The 24513-nt window shown below is 52.4% G+C and overlaps 4 protein-coding genes across 4 annotated transcripts; 2 read left to right on the top strand and 2 right to left on the bottom strand.

The window, feature by feature from the left end:
- The first annotated feature begins 2128 nt into the window (after positions 1 to 2128).
- On the top strand, positions 2129 to 11812 carry KCNA10 (potassium voltage-gated channel subfamily A member 10). The gene is made up of 2 exons (XM_015885095.2): positions 2129 to 2383; positions 8034 to 11812. Exon 2 carries the CDS (start codon positions 8108 to 8110, stop codon positions 9641 to 9643), a length of 1536 nt encoding a protein of 511 aa, XP_015740581.1. The 5' UTR covers positions 2129 to 2383; positions 8034 to 8107; the 3' UTR covers positions 9644 to 11812.
- LOC107324766 (embryonic pepsinogen) lies at positions 11741 to 14655 on the bottom strand. Its single transcript, XM_015885096.1, has 9 exons — positions 14593 to 14655; positions 14349 to 14511; positions 13997 to 14114; positions 13457 to 13575; positions 13152 to 13351; positions 12746 to 12859; positions 12350 to 12494; positions 12131 to 12229; positions 11741 to 11964 (listed from the first exon to the last, which is right to left on the bottom strand). The coding sequence occupies exons 1-9, from the start codon at positions 14646 to 14648 to the stop codon at positions 11827 to 11829; spliced, it is 1152 nt and encodes a 383-aa protein (XP_015740582.1). The 5' UTR covers positions 14649 to 14655; the 3' UTR covers positions 11741 to 11826.
- Positions 14656 to 15899: 1244 nt separating this feature from the next.
- PROK1 (prokineticin 1) lies at positions 15900 to 21007 on the bottom strand. Its single transcript, XM_015884981.2, has 3 exons — positions 18635 to 21007; positions 17593 to 17718; positions 15900 to 16871 (listed from the first exon to the last, which is right to left on the bottom strand). The coding sequence occupies exons 1-3, from the start codon at positions 18704 to 18706 to the stop codon at positions 16752 to 16754; spliced, it is 318 nt and encodes a 105-aa protein (XP_015740467.1). The 5' UTR covers positions 18707 to 21007; the 3' UTR covers positions 15900 to 16751.
- A 57-nt stretch (positions 21008 to 21064) lies between these two features.
- Positions 21065 to 23836, top strand: LAMTOR5 (late endosomal/lysosomal adaptor, MAPK and MTOR activator 5). Its single transcript, XM_015884982.2, has 4 exons — positions 21065 to 21199; positions 21311 to 21372; positions 22942 to 23059; positions 23489 to 23836. The coding sequence occupies exons 1-4, from the start codon at positions 21165 to 21167 to the stop codon at positions 23547 to 23549; spliced, it is 276 nt and encodes a 91-aa protein (XP_015740468.1). The 5' UTR covers positions 21065 to 21164; the 3' UTR covers positions 23550 to 23836.
- Positions 23837 to 24513: the final 677 nt, after the last annotated feature.

Here is a 24513-nt window from a genome sequence, read left to right as displayed (position 1 = left end):
TAGGGTTTCACCAGGGTATAGGGTTTCTGAATCTGAGTCTTTCCTGAGACAAACTCTTTCTAATCCTTACCTGCGTGTCAGAGCCGCGCAGACACCAACACGTCCATAGCCACCCATCGGATCTCCTATTGCTGGAAGAAGAGCTGTCATTTTGGCTGCCCGATCCTGGCTACAGGTGAGTGAGTGCTGTTAATTATCTTTATTTCACTTGTAACGTTTGGTACGGAGTTAACGATACCGCGATAATACAACAGAGCCCAACACCTGTGGGATGTTCCACCTCTATTAAGCCACTCTTAATGTTATTTCACCCCCCAATTGCATGGGGAGAAACCAGCTGGTTGACAAGGTTCCCGTTTATCTCCCGTTAAAACAGTGCTTGGCTCATGGCTGTGCACCAGTTGTGCTGATATAGGAGTTCTGGATGCTCTTGGGTTCCTGCCTGAGCCCAGGCGGATACGCTTTGTGCTTTCAGCATTTACAGCCTTTGCTCCTTTTCCAAGACTTAAATAAAGTAGTTACTCTTGGCTGTGATCTTTTTAATGGCTTTGAATGCTTTGCAAGTCTTCCATTAGGAAATGATTGGCTGTTGCAATCTGCTTTATTGCAGAGAGAAGCACGGAAGACATGAGGAAATATTAGTTGCATGCAGTCTGCTCACGTTAAACCATAACCAGTGGGTGAAATAATTCACTGGTGTTTCTGGCAGGCTGAGCCTCTATTGCTGCCAGGCAGCTGGTTCAACCTGAAAAAGGGGCAGGGAGGATTAAATGCGGAGCAGTTTACATCAGGTTCACACTGCAGTAAGGAGGGAGAGGAATGGGGTGTTTTCTTGTTGGCTTGATCCCATCTAGAAATAAAGGGATGTTTTAGATGGCTCCGAGTGACCAAGCATGGGGATTCCAGAGAGCCATCTGGGGTCGTGCAGTGTTTTTATTCAACGATGCAGGGAATTTGGGGAGGATTTGTGTAATTTTGGGTCAATAGTGCTTCTGATTCTGGTGGATGTGGTCTCAGGTTGGCAGGATGGAGCACCACACCAGCTTGCAGGGTTGTATTCCTCTTTGGGCATCTCCTGACATAGCCCCTGCATTGGACTCCCTGCACTTTGTGTCTGTTATTCTTCTCAGCTTGCTCAACAAAGATCTCCCGAAGACCTGATCTCCTTCCCATGTCACACTGCCAGAAATCAAAGCAAAATGCTGCAGCTCTTACAGATGAGCTGTGCTGCAGTCTGTGTCCCAGTGAGTGATTTCCCCCTTCCATGTGGGCAATGGAGCTCAGCCTTCACTGCGATGGGCTCCCAGTTCTGCAGTGCTTGGTGGCCACACTGGGGCATGGTGTTGGGTTTGGCTGCTTGCCTTTCCAAAGGTTGTGGGAAGGAGATTGAGAAACTGCTATGAGGCAAAAGCCAGCTCTGAATTGGCACAGGGCTGCTGGGGGCAGAGGAGCCCCAAAGGGCTGTTTATGACTCTGAGATCCCCTTTTCCCTACAGCTGAAGGGAGATTTTTCCAGGGCTGTTTTTCCAAAGCCCCCAAATGGTGGTTGTGTCTGCAGGCAAAGCAGGCAGGGGTTTGGGGCAGCAGCTTGGAAGCCTGCAATGGAAGGCAATAAGTGATGCTGACAGTCCTTGGGATGGACCCAGGAGCCACATCCTGCAGGCTCTGTTCTGTACCATGATGGGGCTGTTTTTGTCTGGGTACAGGCAAGGTGACCCCACTGCCTGATCCATGGGGGAGTGGGCAAAACAAGAATTGAATTGAAAAGCACATGGGATGCAGCTCTGGTTTGCAGAGCTTCAGCAGGTTAGGAGCCTGCAAATGCAGGTTCCCAATAATGGAGGGTTTTTCCATGCACTGGGGTAGTCAGTAACTCCTTGGTGTGTGAGGAAGTGCCTGCTCAATGGGACCCAAGGCTGAGGGATGCCAAACCAGTGCTGTGCTGGTGGTGGGAGCATGGGAGGGTCCAAGCAGGGGTAAATGAATGCAGCCTATGTCAAAGCAGCTCTGTCCCAGCTGTATTTGGCAAAACAGCCCCCTGAGCAGCTCTGCAATGGGAGGCAGAAAGGGCCACGTTTGGGTGTCACCCCCATGTTCCTCTTCTTAGTGCTTCTCTTTGCTCAGAAAGCAAAGGCCATGCACGCATTGGCAGCCACAGAGATGGCAGGCTGGGAGTAAGCAGAACCCAGCGAGGGAGCAAAATCCCATTTCAGGTACAAGGAGAATGAGGGCAAGGAGTCCCACCGGGCTCACGTGGGCACTGGCATCGCCTTTCTGCCTGGTGCAGGACGGGTACGAGCATCCCACAGCCAGGAGCTGGGAGAGGAGGAGGAAGCAGTAGGACCAGGACTCTGGGACAGGATGAAGATGATGCAGAAGCTGGGTTTGTTGCTCCCTTCCTCTTTGCAGTGGGTTAAAAGACTGAGGGGGGAAGAGGGAGGGAGGAGGATGGGTTGTTAGTTGGGTTTGGGGGGTTTGCTGTGCTCCTTTCGGGTGGTTTTGGGGTGGTGGTGACCGAGTTGAGTTTGTCCTTGGAGAAAAGCTGGAGAAACAGAGGGCTGCTGTGGGATGATGGGGGTGTCAGGAGCCAGAGGGTCCCATTGACTTAATCTCAGTCCCTTTAAACCTTAATTCTGTTCTGGCTGCATCCAAATTATGATGTCCTTCCCTGGTTAGGACTGCGGTCACCACCCTGGGGCACCTGCATTGCTCTCTGGCAAAGCACACGATGCTGCCAACCCAAACGACCCCAACCCCTGCCCCTCCTCCTCCTGCTGCCACTGCTGCAAAGCTCGGGATCGATGCAGGTATCAGCGTGACCCACTTAGTGGCTTCCTATTGCTTTCCATTTATACCATCCATCCACTTTTGGCTTCGGCCGCAGCCTCCCAGAAGGGTTAGTGCTGATGGCAGTGGGGTGAGGATGCTGCTCTTCCTCAGGAGGAGGTCGCAGTGCTGCCCCCCAAGCTTGCCCATCCCTGCAGCCCTTTGAAACAGATGGGGAAACTTCCCCCATCGATTCACCATCGACTCTCCTCGATCGCGTTACCTCCAACAGCCCATTCAGCACCGCCACAAGGCGCCGGGCCGTGCAGCCTGCTAAACACCCATTTAAACCCTCTTTTTTTTCTTTTTCTGAATCAGGCTTAAAACTCCTGTGCTGGGTGTGGGGAAGGTGGGGAGGGCTTGGATCAGACCCAGGTGATTGCAGCCTGCCTCTCCGCAGAGCTCATTTCACCCCATCTGTCTTTTCCTGCTGCCCGAGTGGCTTTGCAGCAGCTTTGAATGAGCACCTGTGATGGGAAGCTCTTGGTTCCCTCCATGCAGGGATGGCTGTGCTCAGCCCTACTCGTTATTAAATTGCTTCCTGACCCGGTTAATCCGTAGCTGATTAATTTGGGCTGGGTATCAGTAAGGTTTCATCTGTCTCATGGTGTGGACTGTACGTTCTGGGTCTTCTGTTAATCTGGTTTATATATATATATATATATATCTCCCGTATATATACCCTATATGTGTGTGTGTACATCCTAGGTTGTACCCTAACCTCTCCTTTTAAAAGCAAAGGTTTCTCTGTACATGTGGGTGTCACAGGCAGGACTTTAGGCCCACTGGTACCAGGGGGTTCTGTAGCTCCTTTAATTGGTTCATTAGCCTCAGTGCTGGGGACACTTCTGATTGTGGGGCTTTGCTGATTTAGGGGCACATCACCCAATGTGAGGTATATGGAAAAGTCACCCCAATATGTCCTGAATGTGCCACAGAGTCAGCCCAGCCCAGGAGCCACGCAGCTTTGCAATTAGTGCTGCACCCCAGCTAATTAGTTCTGCTAAAAATGAGGGAAAACTAGCAGGGGCTAATTACTGCGCTAATTTGATCTGTGAGCTGGAGCTCAGGTCTGGCTGGTGCAGAGCAGAGCACGGCAGCTTGTAGAGCTATGCAAGCATCGCCTTGTTCGACAGCTGGGAACAGTCCAGCAAAGTCCCCCTGCAGGTCCATCCTGCCCTCCTGCAGCAGAGCTGTGTGTGCAGAGCTCTGCAGCTGTGCTCTCTGGACGCCTGCCCTGGCTGCAGGACGCCCTCGGGAGCAACGTTGTCCTCGGGATAAATCCCAGCAGATGCTGGGAGCTGCTGCTGGTGGGATTAGTGGGATGGAAGCGTGGGAGGAGGATGGGGCACCTGGATGGGGGTAGGGAGATCTTGACACATCCCATGTTCCATCAACTGAGCATAGATTGCTTTAACTCCTTTCTGCTGATACATCCCCAGTGCGGAGCGTCTCTGGGGGTACAGAAGGGGATGTGGAGTGTGATAGACCAACCTTGAAGTCTGGGAGATGCCGTGGCCCATTTCCATTGATGGCTGTAGGTGTGGGTGGCCAGACCTGAGCTGAAAATGCTTCAACCTGTGGGTTCTGAGCTCTCCTATGGGACGCCGTGTTTTAATGTGCTTATTAACATCGTGGGTGGAAAATAGCTCTGAGGACAGAGCAGGGGGCTGGAGTGGGAGTGACAGTGTCCCATAGGAACAAGGGAGCGGTGCTGTGCAGGAGCTGAGGCTGTGGCATGAGGGCAGGAATAGCTGTTTGGGGAGGAGGAGGAGGATGTGGGCTCACTGGTGTGGAGCTGGGGCACCAGGCAAGGATGTGGTGGGGTCAGGAGGAGAGAAGGGAAATCTCAGTTCCTTTGGTGACTCACGGTGACATCCCATGGGGCCGTTCCTTCCCTCATTGCTTGGGGTGACAATCTGATGGCACTGCTTGTCCCCTCTCTGCGTTGTCCCTGTCAGTGCTGTATGGGGCTGTGCTGGCTGCTCCTTGTCACATCGGGGGGGTCAGTGGTGTCCCACGTGGCGGTGGCACTGCTGCCATCCCCTCCTGAAAAGGAGCCCACTGCATCCATGACTGCAGGCAAGAGGTAGGTGGGCGCATGGGGATGCTCCAGCCCTCAGGCTTTACCCCTTCTCTTCTTTTTAATGCTGTTAGTATATATTAATGCTAAACAAGCCCGACCGCCTGCTCTAAATCTCTCTCCTGGTGCCAGCGGTGCTCGGGTTCCTGTCCCCCTCTCCGCCTCCCTCCTGGGCACCAGCTCAGATCTCACCACGTCACCGAGCAGACCTGGACCATCCGGAGCATTATTGGGGATTAAAGGTGGCATCCGCCAGAAGGGACCGTCCCTCCCCCCAGCGAGCGGCTGGGGGAAGGAGGTGGGGGGCCTGAGTGCCCCCTGTTCCCCTTCCCCATGGACCCCCGGTGCTTTGTAGGGCAGAGCAAGTGCCTTTCCCTGGGGCAACGGTGGGGCCGAGGCTCCAAACCACATCGGATGCTGCCAAAGCCCATCCCTGGCGTGCTGGGCTGCCAATTATACAGTGAACCAAATAGAGGAGAGACTTCTAAATGACATTGCCTGCTTTATCCCAACGGGACCTTTCAAGGGTATGGCTGGAGTGGTTGGTTTTTTTTCTCCTTTTCTTTTTTTTTTCCCCTTCTACACATCCCTATGTGTGTTTAACAGCTCTCCTTCCAGATGCAGAGAGAGTTGGCACCTCCATGCCCCGCGTGGGTAAGTTGTAGGTGATGGCATGGGGGGGCTATGGGAGAAATCACTGCATGTCTCATGGAGTGCTGGGGTAGGGGGGGTGATGGGGAGGGGATGGGGGGAGGCAGTTCAACACCTCTGCTTCTCTATGGGGGATGCTGTCACTTGTCCACATGCGTGAGGTTTGAGTGGGGATGGGAGCAGAGCTGGGGGACTTGTTTGTGGAATGCTGGTGTGTGGTTGCAGAGGGGCTGTTGGACACCACACACCCCATTTCCTGGTCTGCCATAGGGATTTGATGGGGAAAACACAAGAGCTCTCTCTCAAATGACCTTTGTCTTTTGCAGTTTCTCTGCCTTGTTGTGTTTTCTTTTTCCCCCCTTCCCAGCCAGGGATTTTGGATGAAGCGTATTAGTTAATCAGATTCTGAGAAGCAGATGTTAGGTGATTTAAGAGGAAAAAAACGAGGCGACTTTCTAGTTGGAGCCTGGAGGGCGTGCTGCAAAGCGTGTGGCTCTGTTCTGGCTTGGAGAGATTGCTTTGTGCCTTTGGGAAGCGCCGTTAATTTGGTCTGAATATAAAATGAGAAGGAAGAGGTGTTCTGGGGTCTGGGACAGATGGGACACTGATCTCTGGGTGTGGGGACAAGCAGATGACAGAATGCTTTGGGGGTCTGAAGGCACTGAGAGGAGGGTCACAGCCCTGCACTGCTTGTCGCCAGGTCCCCAGTGGCTGCAAATGGAGCTAAAAGGTGTGGAAAGGAGCTAAAAAGTGCCATTCAACTCCCTGCTCTTTGCCTCAGTTTTGTCCTGAGGGATGATGCAGGGCTCAGCTTGATCTGCACAGGGGCTCCATGGCAAAGCCAGATCGTGAGGTCTCACAGCCTCATCCAAGTCTCAGGCTGAAGAAGCAAAGGCTTGGGAGTTTTCTTGCACACTGTTAAGCACCCTTAATGCCTTTTAAAACCCAGATCATCTCATGGTGCTGACTTCAGATGCAATTTCACCATCAGCTTCAGCTGCCATAAGGTTGCTTTGGTGCTGAGTGAGGCTCCAGGGCATGGGTTCCCTCCTGGGCTGCAGCAGGGATGAGGTGCCATGAGTGTGGGGTCAGCTCTCCTTATCTGTCTTTTTTGTGCCTTTTTCTCCCTCTAAATGAACCTTATTCAGGCTGGGTTGCTCTCATCACCCTTCCTCCCAGCCAACTCCATCATGGAGGCTTGAGGACTCAGTTCTGGGGCTGCTTATCTTTGCAGCAAGTCTGAAACACGCTGCTGCTTCTCCTAGCTCTATTTTCAGCTGAATTGCCCCAAATGCTCCCCTCTCAGTGTCTCTATGTGAGACAATGGGTACAGAACCAAGTCTCCAGGGAGGTACCTACAAACAGCCCTGCTGTGTTTTTCATTCAAGCAGAGAGATATGGACAACACTGGCTCCTGTATGAAGTTCTGCTTTTGAACGTGCAATGCTCATAGGGAAGGTTTGTAGCTAACCAGAATGCCAACATCTCCTCCTGAAGCAGATTTGGGTTTCCAGCTTGTTCCAGCCTGCATAGATGAGTCCTGTCCCAAAGGAAGTGTGGGGAACAGTTTGGAGCCCCAGTGGCTCAGGCTCAATGAGGCAGGCACCTCTGTGTGCTCGCAGCCCCAGTACAGGACTGGTCCCCATGCGGATGTGGCCTGGATTGCACTGCTATTCCTGGCAATTGAGGGCATTTGAGTTTTTCAGTCCCTCCTGCTGAACTTTGCTGGGTAAGAAAGCCAGCGTGCCCTTGGCGATTAGTGAGCACGTGGAGAATGGAGCAGCACCGCGTGTCCTTATGTCTAGAAAACACATTTGGAGGGGAGAGAGATGGAGGGGGAAAAAGAGGGAGAAATAAATGAGGGGGTGGACAGGATAAATGTATTTTGGGTGTAAATGTTCCCAGGATTTCTCTCTGTTAACTTCAAATGGGTTCACCGTCCACCCCAAGTTCTGGATCGATACAAGGAGTCCCCACTTCATGCCCCTTTTCATGCAGGTCAGAGGGGTTCTCTAGGGCTGATAGATGCTTTCTTTTCCTCCCGACCAGCCTTCCTCATGGGCAGCACTCCTCAGAACCTCTCCTGGCCTCTGCTTTGGGAAGTGCTTACCATGTGCCAGGTGACCCAGCTGCCCAGCGCCTCCAGTTTGACCAGCATCGCTCCCAGCTGGAGCAAGGCTGTTGCAAACAAAGCTTGGGATGGGTGGGCAAAGCCTGGGTGGGACACCTGAATCCTCCCCCATCTGCTTCTGACCCCCTATGTAGAAATGGAGAGGTTTAGTGATGACAATGAAGCTGTGCCAACAGGGCCCACAGGATCCAGAGCTGAAAAATACTCTGGAAGTGCAATGCTGATGAAATTAAGGGCTGTGTTAAGATACACAGAGTTCTCTGACCTCAGGTTTGTTTCATTCTCTTTGGTCAAGCAAAGTGAGCCACGATTCATCTGTCTCCCCTGTCTGTTTGCTCGCAGATTCTCATAGCGTGGGAAAGAAGCAAGCTGCCGGCATTCGACCCGGGGATTTATGCTGCTAATCTGATTAGTGTATGATGGACGTGTCCAGTTGGAAGGAGATGGAGGTGGCACTAGTCAGTTTTGACAACGCTGATCAGATCGTGGAGGATCCCTGTTATTCAAACGACCTCAGCCCCGCCAGCCAGTCGCGGAAAGGCCATCCCAGCTGCGCCAACCTCCTCTCCAACTGGAGGATCCTCATCAACAGTGAAAACGCCAACAATGAGACCATTTTCTCCAGGTTCTCTGCTGAGTTCAGTGAGCACCTGGTGGGGGAGCGGGTGGGGATGGAGGAGGGGGACCAGCGAGTCATCATCAACATTGCTGGGCTGAGGTTTGAGACACGGCTCAAGACCCTCAACCAGTTCCCAGAGACCTTGCTTGGGGACCCAGAGAAGAGGATGCGTTACTTCGACTCCATGAGGAATGAATATTTCTTCGATAGGAACAGGCCCAGCTTTGATGGGATCCTGTACTATTACCAATCCGGTGGGAAAATCCGGCGTCCGGCCAATGTCCCCATTGATGTCTTTGCTGATGAGATCAACTTCTATGAGCTGGGTGAGGAAGCTATGGAGAAGTTCCGGGAGGATGAAGGGTTTATCAAGGACCCTGAGACCCTCTTACCAACCAACGACTTTCATAGGCAATTCTGGCTGCTCTTTGAGTACCCTGAAAGCTCCAGTGCAGCCAGAGGTGTAGCTTTGGTCTCCGTCCTGGTCATTGTCATCTCCATCATCATCTTCTGCATGGAGACCTTGCCAGAGTTCAGAGAGGAAAGGGAGTATAAGTCCCCCCAGGAGCTTTCTAGGAATACGACGGACACCTTGCTGGCCCACAGCACCTTCACAGACCCTTTCTTCGTCATAGAGACTGCCTGCATCATCTGGTTCTCCTTTGAGCTGTTCGTCCGATTCATTGTTTGCCCCAGCAAGACCGAGTTCTTCAAGAACATCATGAACATCATTGACATCGTGTCCATCATCCCCTACTTTGTGACACTCACCACTGAGCTGATCCAGCAGAGCGAACTCAACGGGCAGCAGAACATGTCCTTGGCCATCCTACGGATCATCCGCTTGGTGCGGGTCTTCCGGATCTTCAAGCTGTCCCGGCACTCCAAGGGGCTGCAGATCCTGGGGCAGACCCTCAAGGCCAGCATGCGGGAGCTGGGTTTGCTCATCTTCTTCCTCTCATCGCGTCATCCTCTTCTCCAGCGCCGGTCTAGTTTGCAGAAGTGCCATTTCTCCAGCATCCCTGATGGCTTCTGGTGGGCCGTGGTCACAATGACAACCGTTGGCTATGGTGATATGTGTCCCACCACCTTGGGTGGGAAGATTGTGGGCACTCTGTGTGCTATTGCAGGAGTGCTGACCATCGCGCTGCCCGTCCCCGTCATCGTCTCGAACTTCAACTATTTCTACCACAGGGAGACAGAGAATGAAGAGAAGCAAATTCTACCCGGGGAGGTGGAGAGGATACTCAACAGTGTGGTGACGGGCAACGACAGCATGGAGTCTCTCAATAAGACCAATGGGGGTTACCCTCGAGACAAGGCCAAAAAGTGATGCTTGTTTTCCATGGCAAAGCTGAGCGCTGTTGGGTGGGGTGGGCTGGGTAAGGCATGCAACATCTGCAAGCTGTGTTTTGTTGTTGTTGTTTTTTTATTATTATTATTATTTTAAACCAAATGCGCTGCTGCTTTTTTTTTCTTTTGTTTGTTTTTTTTTGTTTTTCTAGACATTTTTCAATCTCTGATTTCCCGTGGCTGCTCAAATAAACACCATCTTTCTTATCTCTCTTCCTTGCTCATCGGTCTGCTTTTTATTACTTGATGCTCATCTGTTTGGCATTCAGCTTTCCTGACCGCAGCATCAGTGCGCGGCTCCCCCATGCATGGAGATTTTTCCCCATTTACTTGAAAGGCAAAGAGGGGAAAACTGCAAGAAAAGCTTTGCCTGGTGCCACCCAGCTTCACAGGGCTGGTCCCATCTCCCTGCTCTTCTCAGCCCATTGCCCATGCTTCCTCTGCAGATTGGCTTCCCTGATCTGTGCTGGTGGCACAGCAGGGTGGACAATGATGGATGGGACCGAGCCAGTGGGTGCAGGGATTTAAAGAGGGAGAGGGGTGAGGACTGACCCCAGTGGTACAGCCACCAAGGAAGGGTTGTGGCTCAGTGCCCATGGGGGTTCTGGTGGACCAGCTGAGCTCTGAGAAGGGCAGGGGGGACTTTGAATGCAAACAAATGTTCAACTTGTGGTTTATCTGGTGCGCAAATGCCCTTTGGGACCAATCTCTGTGACCTTGTAGCTTTTATTGTCACTTAAGTTGCTGCAAATGGAGCACAGAGTAATGAGGGCTGACATTTCCTGACAGCTTGGCTCTGCATTGTAAAAGGCACTTCTGGTTTTCGAAAACATGCGAATTTCCATGGGCATTTTTGAAGGGAGAAACAGAAACAGATCGTTTTGCTGCGCTCTCTATTGCCAGCAGGTTTTCTTCCGACAAAAACATTTTTGTTCCAACTTCTCTGCTTTGCTTGGCTTTTTTTTTTTGATGTTTCTGCCTACATTAAAATCACAGCTTTTCATGCAGTGTCTACACATCCGCTTTTGTATCCCACATCTGTTCTACTCAATGTCTCATCTCCTAAAGGGTCGGTGTTGATCATTATGCAACGTGCCAGCATCTCTGGTTTGCAGCTTCATTCATAAAGGAGTGCTGGAAGATTATTTCTTTGTTTGTTCTCATTCCCAGGCTGATGTAAAACATGAGTTGGGGCGTGCTGGGATTTTCCCCCTAGCAGAGATTCTGCACCCACCTATCCAGATTCTGCTCCCCTGCTTGGAGGGGTGGACATCCTACAACCAGATCTTTATCACACTGGGTATCTGTAGGAGGCACAGCTGGGCACATCTGGAGAGCAGCACTTTGAGGCACCCCCAGCTCCTTTCAGGCAGTTTTAACCTCATTTATTTCTTACTTAATAGCAGAAAGAGTTGAGCTTTCAATGCTGATAGGAAGGGTTGTCATGTTTTTCAGGTAGAACCATCTCCCTCTTCCTTCAATCCAGAACATCCAAGCAAGCCTTGGAGCATCCTTTTGGCACTGGCTATTTCCCTGTGCACTGAAATACAGTTTTGGCTCCAGAGCCACGAGGTGGCACTCCAGGACAGACATTTCTTAGGCATAGAAGTATGACAGCAGTCAGTGTGTGCTCCCCACTCTCATTCGTGGTCCCTGGGGTCTTGGTCCCACCAGGGCTGCTGATCCCTGCAGCTGTAGTTCCTGCTGCATCAAGCTCATAACAGTGGTAGAGCCAAGGGGCAACAGAGTGCTCTAAGCTATGGAAATGGAAGCAAGACTTCCTCTCTATACATGCACAGCTGCGTGCAGAAGCTTTGCAATGCGGGTCTGCAGTCTGTGGGTTTGGGATGGGGAATTCAACTTCCCTGGATGGAAACTGAGGTTTTCCAGTATTGCTCATTTGACACGACCCCAGTACAAAACCAGCTTTGGCTTCCTACAAACCTCAGCTCCCTGCAGCCCCAGTCTTGTTCTGTTGCATCAATGTTCTGCCACCACCACGAAGCAGCAATTGTACAACAGCTCCTCCCTAATTCCTGCCCTTTTATCACCAATAAACGTGCAGCCACCAACTCTACATCATCAACATTTTATTTGCATGCAAGCAAGGACACCTTAGAAAACACAGCCATGGTCTGGTTGAGTGCTGTCATCTCAGTAGATCTAAATAGCCTTGGCCAGTCCAACACGGTTGTTGGCCCGGTCGAAGATGCTGTAGTACACTCTGATGAAGACATCACCCAATATCCAGAGGTCTGCAGAGCTGTTCTGGAAGCTGCTCATGCAGGTTCCTTGGTCATTCTATATTTGAGACAGAAGGCAAATAGGGAAAACATGGGTTAGTAGCTTTTATTGGGTTGCTTTGGAGGCTCGTGACCATCTCTGATGGAGAAGCCAAAGCCATGAGAGCCATTGGAGAAAGTAAAAGGACATGGAGACTGGCTTTGGTACCATGGTTCCTCCTTACCTGCTCGGTGTAAGCCAAAGCAGGCACAGGATACTGAATGCCATCAATGACAAAGACAACGTCAGGCATGGCAACAATGTGGCTGCAGTTCACACTGTACTGCAGAGGGCAGAGGAAAGAGGCATTAATGGGGTAAAAAGGGAAGGGATTTGATTTGGTTGGTGTGAACTAGAGACTGGGAGAGTCTCCACTAGCAGAGGAGGACATGGACATTCTTACCTCTCCATATGAGTTCTGATTGGCCCCAACTGCACTTTGGATGTCACCAATATCTAAAGCCGGCCCGGCCACAAGGGATGTGCCTGTGTCAATGATGGCTTGGCAGCCACTGCTGCACGCAATCTCCTGCTTGTTCACGATGATGCTGGCAGGAGGGAAGGAAGAACAGGCAAGAAACTCACCTCACATCCTAGTGATGCTTTCAAACACAGCCCCAAGGGGACGGGTTTAGTGCAAGAGAAGAACCAGTGGAAGAGATGCAACCCCAAAGTATTGTGGGGTTTGGTCTTTTGGCCTTCTGCACTGTGTTAGTGCCAGCAGAAAGCCTGTGATGTTCATGGGTCTCTTAAGAAACACTGGTTAGAAGTGAACATAAATCAGCAGTCATTTCATTACCTGTCCATAGAGATCTGCCAGTAACCTTGGTAAGAGACAGGGATCCAGTTGATGGGGCCAGTGAAATAGGACTCATCGATGCCCCCGAAGATGACCATGCTCCCCATTGTCTCACTGGATGATACATAAAGGAAAAACACCAGTTTGGTAGTGTATCTTCAGGGCTGTTACCTTAGAACAAGGGGCTGTGAGTGCCATGGATCAGAACACCACAGTCACATTCTCATTGCTGGGCACCAACAAGGCATGACACCAATGTGCTCCCCTGTTCCTACCCATCACGACACACAGACAACAGCCAGATAGCATCAGTGGCAGTGCAGGAGCTGGGGTGACCAGCAAGTGCAATGATCTGAACCAAACCCATTTGTTACCTCCCCCAGCCCTCAGGACTGAGGCATCTTACCGGGATAAATAGACCGAGAAGAGGTTCTGCTGCAGCAAACTCTCATTCACCATGTTATCAAAGACTGGAGTGATTCCATCAGCAGCTAAACTTGGGTAGCCCAAGCCCAAGATCCCATCAAATTTGACATAGACAAAGAATTGGCCAGGCTCAGAGGTACTCAAGCCAAAGAGCTGGTTGGTGTCCATCAGGGATGCAACCTAGGGATGGGGACAACACTGTTAGCTCTGGGATATAGCAATACAGATGGATATTGAGTGGAGAAGGCATAGAAGAAGCCACTGAGATGCCACTGTGACACTTACAGTGACGGTGTCGCAGCCCACGATGCCCTCCATGTCACCAGTGCCATAGTGAATGGACAGGTTCTGCCCCATGCTTTTGTAGGTGGAGGACTGTGATGGGTTAAACATCTGATGGCTTTCTAGAAGGTAAGTGGGAAACCAAAAAAGAGGATATTTCAGCAAGGCTGAGCCATAAGGATAGCGTGGGAGGAGGAACCCTGCAGAATTGCTGTTTAGAACTGCCATTTATTACCCTGCTGCAGGAACAATTTAGCTGTGAACATTTGCTGTACATCCCTACAGCATCTTAATGCCAGGGATCCGCAGGATAACCCATCACTGCTTTGGGGTAGATAGGGAAACTGGGGCAGCACACACAACCCCATGGAGTTGAACACTTAGAAGCATGATGAGCAGCTCCAACAGGACACAGTACCAATGGGCTCTGCTCACTGTGCTGCCCTGAGCAGTGTCACCCCAAAATCTGGGCTTGATCCTGCAGCTACAAGCCCAGGATGTGTTGCCCTGCCAAAATAGGGACCCCTGTCCACTGTTACTTACGGCAAGCTGGGCTGGTGCAGGAGACAGAGGGAACCCAGAGATTGGAGGAGCCGGTGTCAAAGACCACAGTGAAGTCCTGAGGTGGGGTGCCAATGGAGATGGTCCCATAGTATTCCATCTATGGGGCAAGACAAGAGATGCTTTTAGGGCATAAAACCCCAAGCTAGCAGCCTTCTATGCATGCATGGGAACAGCCTGCTTGCATCAGAGCAGCTAGATGGGAAGAGGCAAAAGATATCAACTTTGGGGGGAAAACCCTCAGGATTTGGTCCATGCATGGCATAGTCATAGGGATGGGCATGGCACAAACCACCCCTAGACTGAAATGCCGTGGGTCAAGGCCAGAACTCACATCCAGGGTGTTCAGCAGGGGCTCGGAGACCACGGTGAGCACATCAGGAAAAGCATGAGGGAATTTGGTGCTGATGTCGTAGCGGTGATGCTGGAGGAAGCGGTGCAACAAGCCCTTCTCCCGGAGGATCTCTCTCAGCTTCTTCCCCCTTTCCAAGGGCAGCCTGGAGAAAGGAAAACAGGGTGAGTCGGAAGCTGGATGCTTGCAGCAGTGCTGGTATCAGTGCAGTGCTGCAGGGACTCACCTGGTGATGCCATCGGTGAGAGCAAGGACCACGCACAGGAGCACCAGGGATCGCATTGTGCCAGAGATGAGGGTTGCAAGGAGAAGTGCCCCGTGGCTTAAATAGCCTCAGTGCCCCCCACCTGTGGGGCCAAGGGCAACCACGGAGCCGTCCCCACCTGGTGGGCACCCGGCCAAGGTACCCCCGGTGACACCCAGGTGCTGGCACACATGGCAAACAACACCCAGCATCCACACGTCACCGGGGGTGTGGGGACAGAAAGGTGCTCCTGCTCTGCCCCCATCCTTTAACACCCCAAATCCTTCATCCCCACCACCCTGCGGGCACCACAATTTGCAGTCATTTTCCAGGTGGGAATCTGAAACACACACAGCAGTGGGACCCCAGCTTTGTGCTCCCCCAACTACAGAGGGTCTGTCTGGGGTTGGAATGGGGAAGGGGGCCCCTCAGTGTGGGGACATGGGTGTGAGGGCTGCCTGCACGTCCCGGCCTTCTGTTATCTGCAAAACCAATTAGTGAAGAGGGATACAAACAGCCCGCAGGAAAGGTGACCCCCTCAGCATGCCGACCCCTCTCTGTGTGCTGTGTGCCCAGCGATACGGGGGCCATTAACCCAAGATTAAACACCTTAATGAGCACCTTGCTATCAGCAGTGCTGCTAATTGCTACAGGCATCAGCTTGTCCTTCTCATAGGAGAGCTTGGCTTGGGCTGGGGGATGCAAGGAGCCCCCTATCAGCTCCTGTTTTGAGCCCCCCCCATGCCCCAAAAGCCAGAGGCAGCTGCTGGCATCACAGTAGGGGTTGGGTTCCTCTGATGATAGTGGAGCAAAGCTGACAGACCCCTTTTGTCTCTGTCTTTTGAGTCCCTTATTACAAGGGATTGCTTAGCATTGAAGTGATGCTACGTGTCCCTCCACTGCAAGGTGGGCAGCTTCCTGCAATGGGCCCTGCTCTTGTCATTGGGTAAAGCAGGGATTCATGTTGATTTCTTCACCTGCATAATGGGAGCAAGCTGGAATTGATCCATTGATTTGGACAGAGGTGAGGATGGGCTGGGTTGGATGAACCCCTCTAGGAAAGCCCATTCCCATCTGATCAGACCCACCAGGACACAAGGAAGGTCCCATTCCCACCTTTCCATCCCCATCACCACCCTCCAAGTATAAAGGACTTTCTCCTTATATCTGATCCCCTCCAAACCAAGATGATATGTGGGGTTGGTCGGTTTGTTAACCAAGCAGCTCATAGAGATGAGGTTTTATTTTGATGTATATTATTAAAACCAAACAAACAACACACAGCTAAATAAAATCAACCCAGGCATTGCAATGTTTTATTTTCACCCAAAATACACTGGTTGAGACAGAAAGGTTGGGGAAGCTTTCTCCCAATCTTGTTTATTTCACATTCTCTATTAACACAGCATCTGCCACAGACCTCCAATGGGCATCCTTAGAAACAGAAACAACTACTACAATAGCACCAAACCCCATAAAAATGCACCAAAAAGGGGAGGGATGTGGGGGGGAGACACACAGACCCCAAGCACTTCCATGCCCCACAGCCAGCTTTGCCTTCAAGCACTGCCATTGCTTTAAGGGATGTCAAGGGATGCATTGCCCTCTCACATTTGACCAGCAGATATAGAGGCTGATGTGGAAAACTTCTCCCCGTGTCCCATAGCCCCACATTGGGCAGCAGGCAGATCCACTCCCCCCCCTCGATAAACACATGGCATTGCAAGATGCTTTGCACCAGAGCTTGAACATCAGGGAAAAGCCAACCCTTAATTAATTACCCAAGCTAATTGATAACTGTTTCTTTCAATTGAAGGCTGGATGAGAAAGTTCACTCCTCCCAAATGAAAGGATGGAGGTGAAATCTGGCTGACAGCATCCATTGCATGCAGGCTATGCTCCATGAAAGGGTTTTTGGAGGCCCAAGAGATTTGCTGTCCTCCATCTGCTCTGGGGGCAGAGCTTTGCTAAGCAATGTGCCAGAGCAGCTTTGCTTGACCGTGCCTCAGTTTCCCCATACACATGGCTTGTAGCAACGCTGTCTACCTTGGAAAAGCACTTGTAGGGTTGTCTGGGGGAGGGAGGGGGGAGAAATGGGTGCTGGGGGCTGCAGGCTGTGCTGACACTCACGGCTCCATCACCTAAAAGTCAAAGTTCTTGAAGTTGAGGGAGCAGCGGTAGCGGCCATCGAGGAACCTGGAGCAGCTGAAGTTGGGCAAACAGGGGCAGGTGTGATGCTGGCGCTTCCCCAGGAATGGGATCTGCAGAAAGAGAGAATGGAGAGACCCCGACCCAACCTTAACCCTAACCCAAATCCTAAACACAACTGAGACTGAGCCCTAAACCTAAGCCAAACCTAAACCCAACCCTGACCCTGTGCCAGGTAGAAATAACCAGCCAGGACCAAAGCCCTGGGAGTTTCCCTCTGCTGCTTCTCAGCTGTTTGATGGGAATAGGCCTGAAATGAATTTCTGATCCCTCAGCTTTTGTTCCCCCCTCAGAAAATGAAGGAATGGGATCATTAAATCTTTGTTCCCACCGCTCACGATCGATCTGTGGGCACAGAGACGGAGCCCCCCGGGGCCATGTGTCTGCAGATGGAAGAGAGATGGCAGCTCGGGATAATCCGAACACATCGGGGCTTCAGCTCGGATGGAGAGAGCAGCGTTCAGGCGGCTCTGCGGTATTAGCGAGGCGTCTCCCTGCTTGGCAGGGCGTTTACAAATCAATTCGGAGCAGTTTGCTTTAGAATGAATGTGTCGGGCTGCTCAGCCCCTGCTCCCAAGGCACCGTGTGGCTTTAGGGTGGTGGGGACAGGCAGAAAACACCCCATGGGATAACAGCACGTGCATCCCTGAAGACCCCCATAGTGATGCCCAGAGCCTCATCCCAATCCTGTCCCACCCCCTCACCCTCCCATCTCAGTGCATTTTCCCACCCAGTGCTTGGACCCCCCACCCACAGGACCCCCCCATCCAGTACCTTGTGGCTGAAGGGGTGGCACTCATCCCCCTCCTGCCCCAGAGGGGTGCACATCCTCAGACCCCGCAGCCAGAGGCTGACAGCACAGCACGTCCCGCTGCCGCACTGCGGGTCCCGCTCGCAGGCCTGGGGAGAGGCAATAGGGTCAGCCTGCCCAACCCCAGGGTCCTGGTCTCCCCCCCTAGGTCAGGGGGAGCAGCCAAAGGAGGTGAGGGATGCTCAGAGCTCATCCATTTGGAGGTGGGATGGGAGGTTTGCAGCACAGCCTGGATATGGGGTGGTCTGCAGCATGAAGATCCAACATGCTTGGAGTAAAGGAGCGATGCACAGGGGAGAAGCTTGCAGCTCAAACCCCAAAAGCAACCCAATTCTCCCTGGGCACACTCTTAGCCCCCAAATGATGTTAAAAACCAGTGACAGGCCACAGCTTGGCTGCCCTTGCCCTCCTTCCAGCCCAATTCGGGATCATGCTCCCCATCAAACTCTCTTTTCCTCCATCTGGAAAAGTTCCTAACCCCCCATTTCCCTGCATGCTGGGTCCAATGCTTAGAGGAGAAACAGAAGCTGTACTCCAGTGGGATGACTTCACACTCACGTGTGCTCAGAGGGACACGGGAGGAAGGAACAGGATTGATAGGGAACAGCACCAACGCATTGCAAAACCAAGCAGAAAATGACCCAAAGCAAACAGTGAAAGGAGTTCAAGCACCTCGTGTTTGTCTTAGTGCAAACAGGGAGGGTGGGAGAGGCTGGGTTCACACCAAACGTGACTTTGCACGGTGCAGGGTGGGAGACTGTAGGGCAAGTTCAAAGCACGCTGAGCTCAGGGCAGCAAATTCAGCCCCCACTTTGAACAGACAAAGCAGAACACAGCAAAACCCAACACAGATCAAACCCATGCATCACACTTCAGAGAGCAAGAGAAGCAGCACAAGGATAAGGATACTGACCCATAGGGATGCTGAGCACCATTGGTGCCTTATCTCCAAATAAAACCAGCCATAAAATGACCCCAAATGCTGAGTGCTGAGGCTGCACTTACCCCTGTGATCACAGCTCCATGGTGGGAGGGCAGCAGCAGCAGCAGGCAGAGGGTCTGCAGCAGCCACCTCATGGTGCTGTTGTCTGCCTGCACCGCCTGCACCCCGGCCCTATATACCCCCCTGCCCTCCCCTCCAGCCTGGGTGGGTTATTGGGTTGTTTTTAACCTCCCAATCAGAGCAAGCAGATGAGACCTGCATCGTTAATAGTAGGAAAGAAATATTCTTTTCCCAGCGAGGAAGGGGGGGTGGAATACTCACAGAGCAGCCATCCCGCCCCCATCCATATCCCAGGGTTATTTCTCAGCTCAGCTAACACAGCTGGATTTGTTGGGCTGGTGCATATTTATCCCTGACAGGTGTAGCTGAGGATCAGATTGAGAATTAGCAGTTCTGGAGCTAAAAGGAGATAGATATAAAGGGCCGTCGTGGATGGTACATGATGTGTAAATGACTCAATTGGTGCTTCATAGGATAGTGGGATATCCTGAGTGTGTCCCCCCTCTCTATGGGTCTGATTGAATCTGGAGCGTCTGTTGGGAGCACATGGAAACAAGAGCAGGGATTGCTAGAGCTTAAAAACAGGAGAGGATGAACCGTCAGCATCTGCTTTTATTTACACATTGTGGGAGGGTGTGAGGGACAGAGCTCTGCATGGAGAAAGCTTCATGAATCCATAGAAATACACAGCTGTGGCTGGTGCTTGTCCTGTGCTCCCATGGCCCAGCCTGGGTTCCCATTGCCCAGTGCCATGTGTGCCCAGGAGGTGGCAATGCTCCTTTACACAAGGGCTCGAAGTAAGTCTCTATTGAAGGAGCATTACTGATATTGACCCACTGAATGGAATCTCTCCAGCCCTGGACTTCAAGGCACCATCCCTGTAACATCCAGGCTGCCAAACAGCAGAACAGCTTTGCTTCCTGCTGTCTCTGACAGCAGAATTTCTCTTGCACAGCATCAATCCCATGTTAAATTATCTATTTAATTGCCTAAAAATAGCCCGGCTATTTCCCCCTCCAAAGGCCAGCGTCCCCTTTGAAGTGGCAGCTGTTCTCCTGCTTTGCTGAAGTCTCCACCTGGTCTTGAATTAATTTCTCCCAGTCCTCAGAAATTCCTCCGTCCTAAAGCCTCACTGCAGGGAATGGGCCATCAGCTGGGATTCTGGGGTCCCTGTGTGTGTATGTATGGGGGGGATTCAACCTTAATAGGGCACAGCTGTATCTTATTCCTGTGTTCCCCCCCACAAAGGAGGGTGAAAATAACCCAAAATGGAGCTCTGGGACAGGCAGGATATCCAGTATGGGGGGGATGCAATGGGATTGGAGTGACTGGTGACGATTCCAACTCAATCAAGAAGGGGAAAAAAATTGAAAGAGAAATAAAACTAAGAAAAATCACCACTGCATTTCACTTCCCCCATCAATAACATTTTAATTTTCCAGCCTGACATGATAAGATCCATTGCCAGGGCTGAGCTGGATGCGTTTCAGCCATCAGTCTCAGGCTCTGATGGCTCTGCCATCCATCACCTCCTGCACACTGAAAGCAGGGCACGAATGGCTGTGATACAACACTACAGCCCCACGTCCTCTGTGGGAGTGGGTGTGGGGCCCTTACAGCTCTTTGGGGACAAATACAGGGCATAAAGAAAGGTATGGAGCTGTGTTGGGATGGACAGGATGGGTGTTAGGAAAAGGCTGAGCACCAGAGGGAGGTGGGCATGGCACAGCTCCACAGGGCAGGGGCACCCAAAACCATAGGGGTTGGGTGGAGGGAGTTGGACTTAGTGGTACCTGTAGGTCCTCATTGACCAGTGGTTGACTAATGGTTAACCAATGGTTGACCAGCTGTTGACTAGTGGTTGGCTTCTGGTTGACCAGTGCTTGCCCAGCAGTTGACTTGTGGTTGGCTAATGGTTGACCAGCAGTTGACTAGTGGCTGACTACTAGTTGACCAATGGTTGACCAGCAGTTGACCAATGGTTGACCAGTGGTTGACCAATGGTTGACCAACAGTTGACCAGTGGTTGACCAGTGGTTGACCAATGGTTGACCAGCGGTTGACCGGTGGTTGACTAGTGGCTGACCAATGATTGATTAATGGTTGACCAGTGGTTGACCAGCAGTTGACCAGTGGTTGACAATGGTTGACCAGCAGTTGACCAACAGTTGACTAGTGGTTAACAGTGGTTGACCAATGGTTGACCAGTGGTTGACCAGCAGTTGACCAATGGTTGACCAATGATTGACCAATGGTTGACCAATGGTTGACCAGCAGTTGACCGGTGGTTGGCTAGTGGTTGACCAATGGTTGACCAGCAGTTGACCAGTGGTTGACTACTAGTTGACCAATGGTTGACCAATGGTTGACCAGTGGTTGCCCAATGGGAACATACCGGTGCTGCTCAGGGCGGTTCCCGTACATTGGCTTCGCTTTTTGGCCCTGCGGAGCCACCGTAGCGTGCATCACATGACCGACGCAGCTGCCAGGAGCCGCCGAGAAGGGCGGAAGTGAAGGCGACAGGGGGGCGGCATGGAGGGGAGCCTGGAGCAGCACCTGGAGGACACGTACGGACCGGGATGGGGGCGGCGGGACCGAGGGGCTGGGGGGGGGAAGGAAGGCAAGGCCGCGGGCTGGGGGCTGGGTGTAGGCCGGGCTGACCGCCGCTTCTCCCGCAGCATGAAGAACCCGGCCGTGGTGGGAGTCCTGTGCACCGACTCGCAAGGCCTCAACCTGGGGTGTGAGTATGGGAGCGACCAGGGCAGGGCCTGGGTTAGGGGTGGGCATGGGGACACACATAGAGCCCCTATAGACCCCCATAGAGCCCCTATGGACCCCCTATGGACCCCTATGGACCCCCCCCATAGGACCCCTATGGACCCCTATAGAACCCCTGTCCCCCATAGAACCCCTGTGGACCCCCCCGCATAGAACCCCTATGGACCCCCCTATAGGACCCCTGTGGACCCCGCATAGAACCCCTGTCCCCCATAGAACCCTTATGGACCCCCCATAGAACCCCTATGGACCCCCTGTGGACCCTCATAGAACCCCTATGGACCCCTATAGAATCCCTGTCCCGCATAGAACCCCTGTGGACCCCCCCGCGTAGAACCCCTATGGACCCCCCTAGTAAACCCCCTATGACCCCCCCAGTATAAGACCCCTATGGACCCCGTATAGAACTTCCTGTCCACCATATAACCACTGTGCGACACCCCCCATAGAAACCCCTGTGGACCCCCTCATTAGAACCCCCCCCCAAACCACAGAACCCCTGTGGACCCCCCTGGATAGAACCCCTTGGTGACCCCCCATTAGAACCCCTATGACCCCCATAGATAAAAAAAAAAAACCCCCCCCCCCCCCCCTTAGAAACCCTGTGCCCCCCTGGCATAGAACCCCTTTGGGACCCCACCCAGTAGAAACCCCTATGGACCCCCTCCCCATATAACCCTATGGACCCCCCCCATATAACCCTATGGACCCCCCCATAGAACCCTATTGACCCCCCCATAGAACCCCTATGGACCCCCCATAGAACCCCTGTGGACACCCCATAGAACCCCCCCCATAGAACCCCTGTGGACCCCACCCCCAGTAGAACCCCTGTGACCCCCCCACATAGAACCCCAGACCCATAGAATCCCTGTGGACCCCCCATTACGAACCCCTATTACCCCCCCATAGAACCCCGTATTGGAACCCCCATAGAACCCCCCATAGAAACTCACGCATCGCAATGCGTGTCTGGATGCATACCCCCAAAGAACCCCCCCATAGAACCCCTTGGACCCCCCCCATAGAACCCCTGTGGACCCCCCTGCATAGAACCCCTGTGGACCCCCCTGCATAGAACCCCTGTGGACCCCCCATAGAACCCCTATGGACCCCCTTTGGGACCCCCCCCCCATAGAACCCTTATGACCCTCCATAGAAACCCCTGTGGACCCCCTGTAGAGCCCCTGTGGACCCCGCATAGAACCCCTTATGGACCCCCCCATAGAACCCCAATGGACTCCCATAGAAGCACCAGCACAGGTTGCCCCTAGCTAGATGTGGGTGCTCTGGCCCTGGAGACACTGGAAGTCAGGGATGGGGGCTGTGAGCATCTGCTGGAGCTATGGGTGTCCCTGTTCATTGCAGGGGGGTTGGGCTGATGGCCTTTATATGTCCCTACCAACTCATGTGATTCTTTGATCTGGGGAGGTACTACATCAGCTTACAGCAATAAGGGAAGGAAGTGGGGATGGGGAGCTGCCTCCCATCACGGTGTGCGTGAGTTCAACCCACATCTCCCCTCTTGCAGGCCGAGGAACGCTCTCAGATGAACATGCTGGAGTCATCTCTGTGCTGGCCCAGCAGGCAGCCAAGCTCACCTCCGACCCAACCGACACTCCTGTGGTGTGCCTGGAGTCAGACAGTGGGTGAGCATCCAGCCCAAGGCTGCTGCTCTTCCCTTTTTCCCCACCCCAAATCTCCAGAGCAGAGCTCTCCATCTTCTATTTCACTGGCAGAGCTGGAGGAAGCCCCATTGCTGAAGCTGTGTTGGGAGGGGGGTATGAAAAGAAGTCAGATTCATGGGACCTCAGGCTTTGGGAACTGCAGAAGCAGCTGGAAGCCTTTCAGGGGCTGGTGGTTGCTGCAGCACTGTATTTCTTTTGCTTTTTGGATCCCCATGGATTATTTAGCCCATGCTGTAGTGTCGTTTTGGTCAGCAGGACTCCATCATCCCCCTTTGTGGGAACAGCTGACAGGTCTGGCACTGAGCTGCCCATCTGGTTTCCCAGCCAAGTCAGCTCCTGCTCTCCCAGCTGGTTTCTCACCTTCCTCTGACAGCACTTTCCTTGCTCTAGGAACATCATGATCCAGAAGCATGACAGCATCACCGTAGCAGTGCACAAGTTGGCATCCTGACCGTGGCATCCTGATGCTCCATTCCCTGCTCCAGACCAGCTCCTCCTCATTCTCCTTGGCTGTTCCAATGCAGAACACGCTTCTAGTACCAAATCTGGGCTGAAGGCTCTCCCTCTCTACTTACCAGCTCCTATGCATCTATCAGGGTTTCCAGCTCACGTTTTAGCAGTCGTGCTGTTAAAGACGTGAGTCACTCACCAAGCTTGTGTAATGATAGATACTACAAGGTGTGTGTGTGTGTGCGTGGCCTTATTTGTTGGAGAAATCAATAAATGACCTGCAAAAACTGTTGCTTCTCTTTGATCCTACTGTGAAAGCCCATTGCTTTCCCTAAAGCCAATTGGAGGGACTTCTCCCAGTCTGATTCTTCATTGGCATTGCTGCAGAGAAAAGGGACCAAGACTTGGAGGTCCCTCCAGTAGAAGAGATACAAATAGTTCTCTATTCTCCTAGGAAATGTTTAGCCTCCTCTGGTTAAGCTTTCAGTGAGAGCAGCTTATTATTATGCTTCGGATTGAAGTTCAAACCTCAACTTGTTGGCCCTCGTGTGAACTGTGAACGGATGCTGATGACATCCCCGCGAATCCTCTCTTCCCTTTAGAGGTTTGAGCATTTGGAACTGGGCAGAACAATCCCATAGAAAGGCCCTGAAAAGCTGCTTTGCTCGAATGCTTCCGCAGCACAAGGGAGCAGACAGGAGCTGGCCTCATACGTGGAGCAGAAAGGAGGCTTCACTGCAGAGCATAGACCAACAGATAGGGCAGGGTTGGAGCTAAAACTGCATTCACTGTGTAAAACAGACATTCCTGACCTCACCATCACTGTTATGTATGTAGCAGGCTCTAAGGATGGGCTGCTCTGCACAGCGCTCTCATGGTGAGGTTGGTGCTAATGGAGGTGAGCAGTGCTACATCATGCCCATCATTTACCTCCCCTTTATTTTCTTTAATGCTCAGTTTCCAAG

Source organism: Coturnix japonica, chromosome 26 (genome assembly GCF_001577835.2).
Source record: "Coturnix japonica isolate 7356 chromosome 26, Coturnix japonica 2.1, whole genome shotgun sequence".
Taxonomy (NCBI): domain Eukaryota; kingdom Metazoa; phylum Chordata; class Aves; order Galliformes; family Phasianidae; genus Coturnix; species Coturnix japonica.
This window is presented reverse-complemented; position numbering and strand designations above follow the sequence as displayed.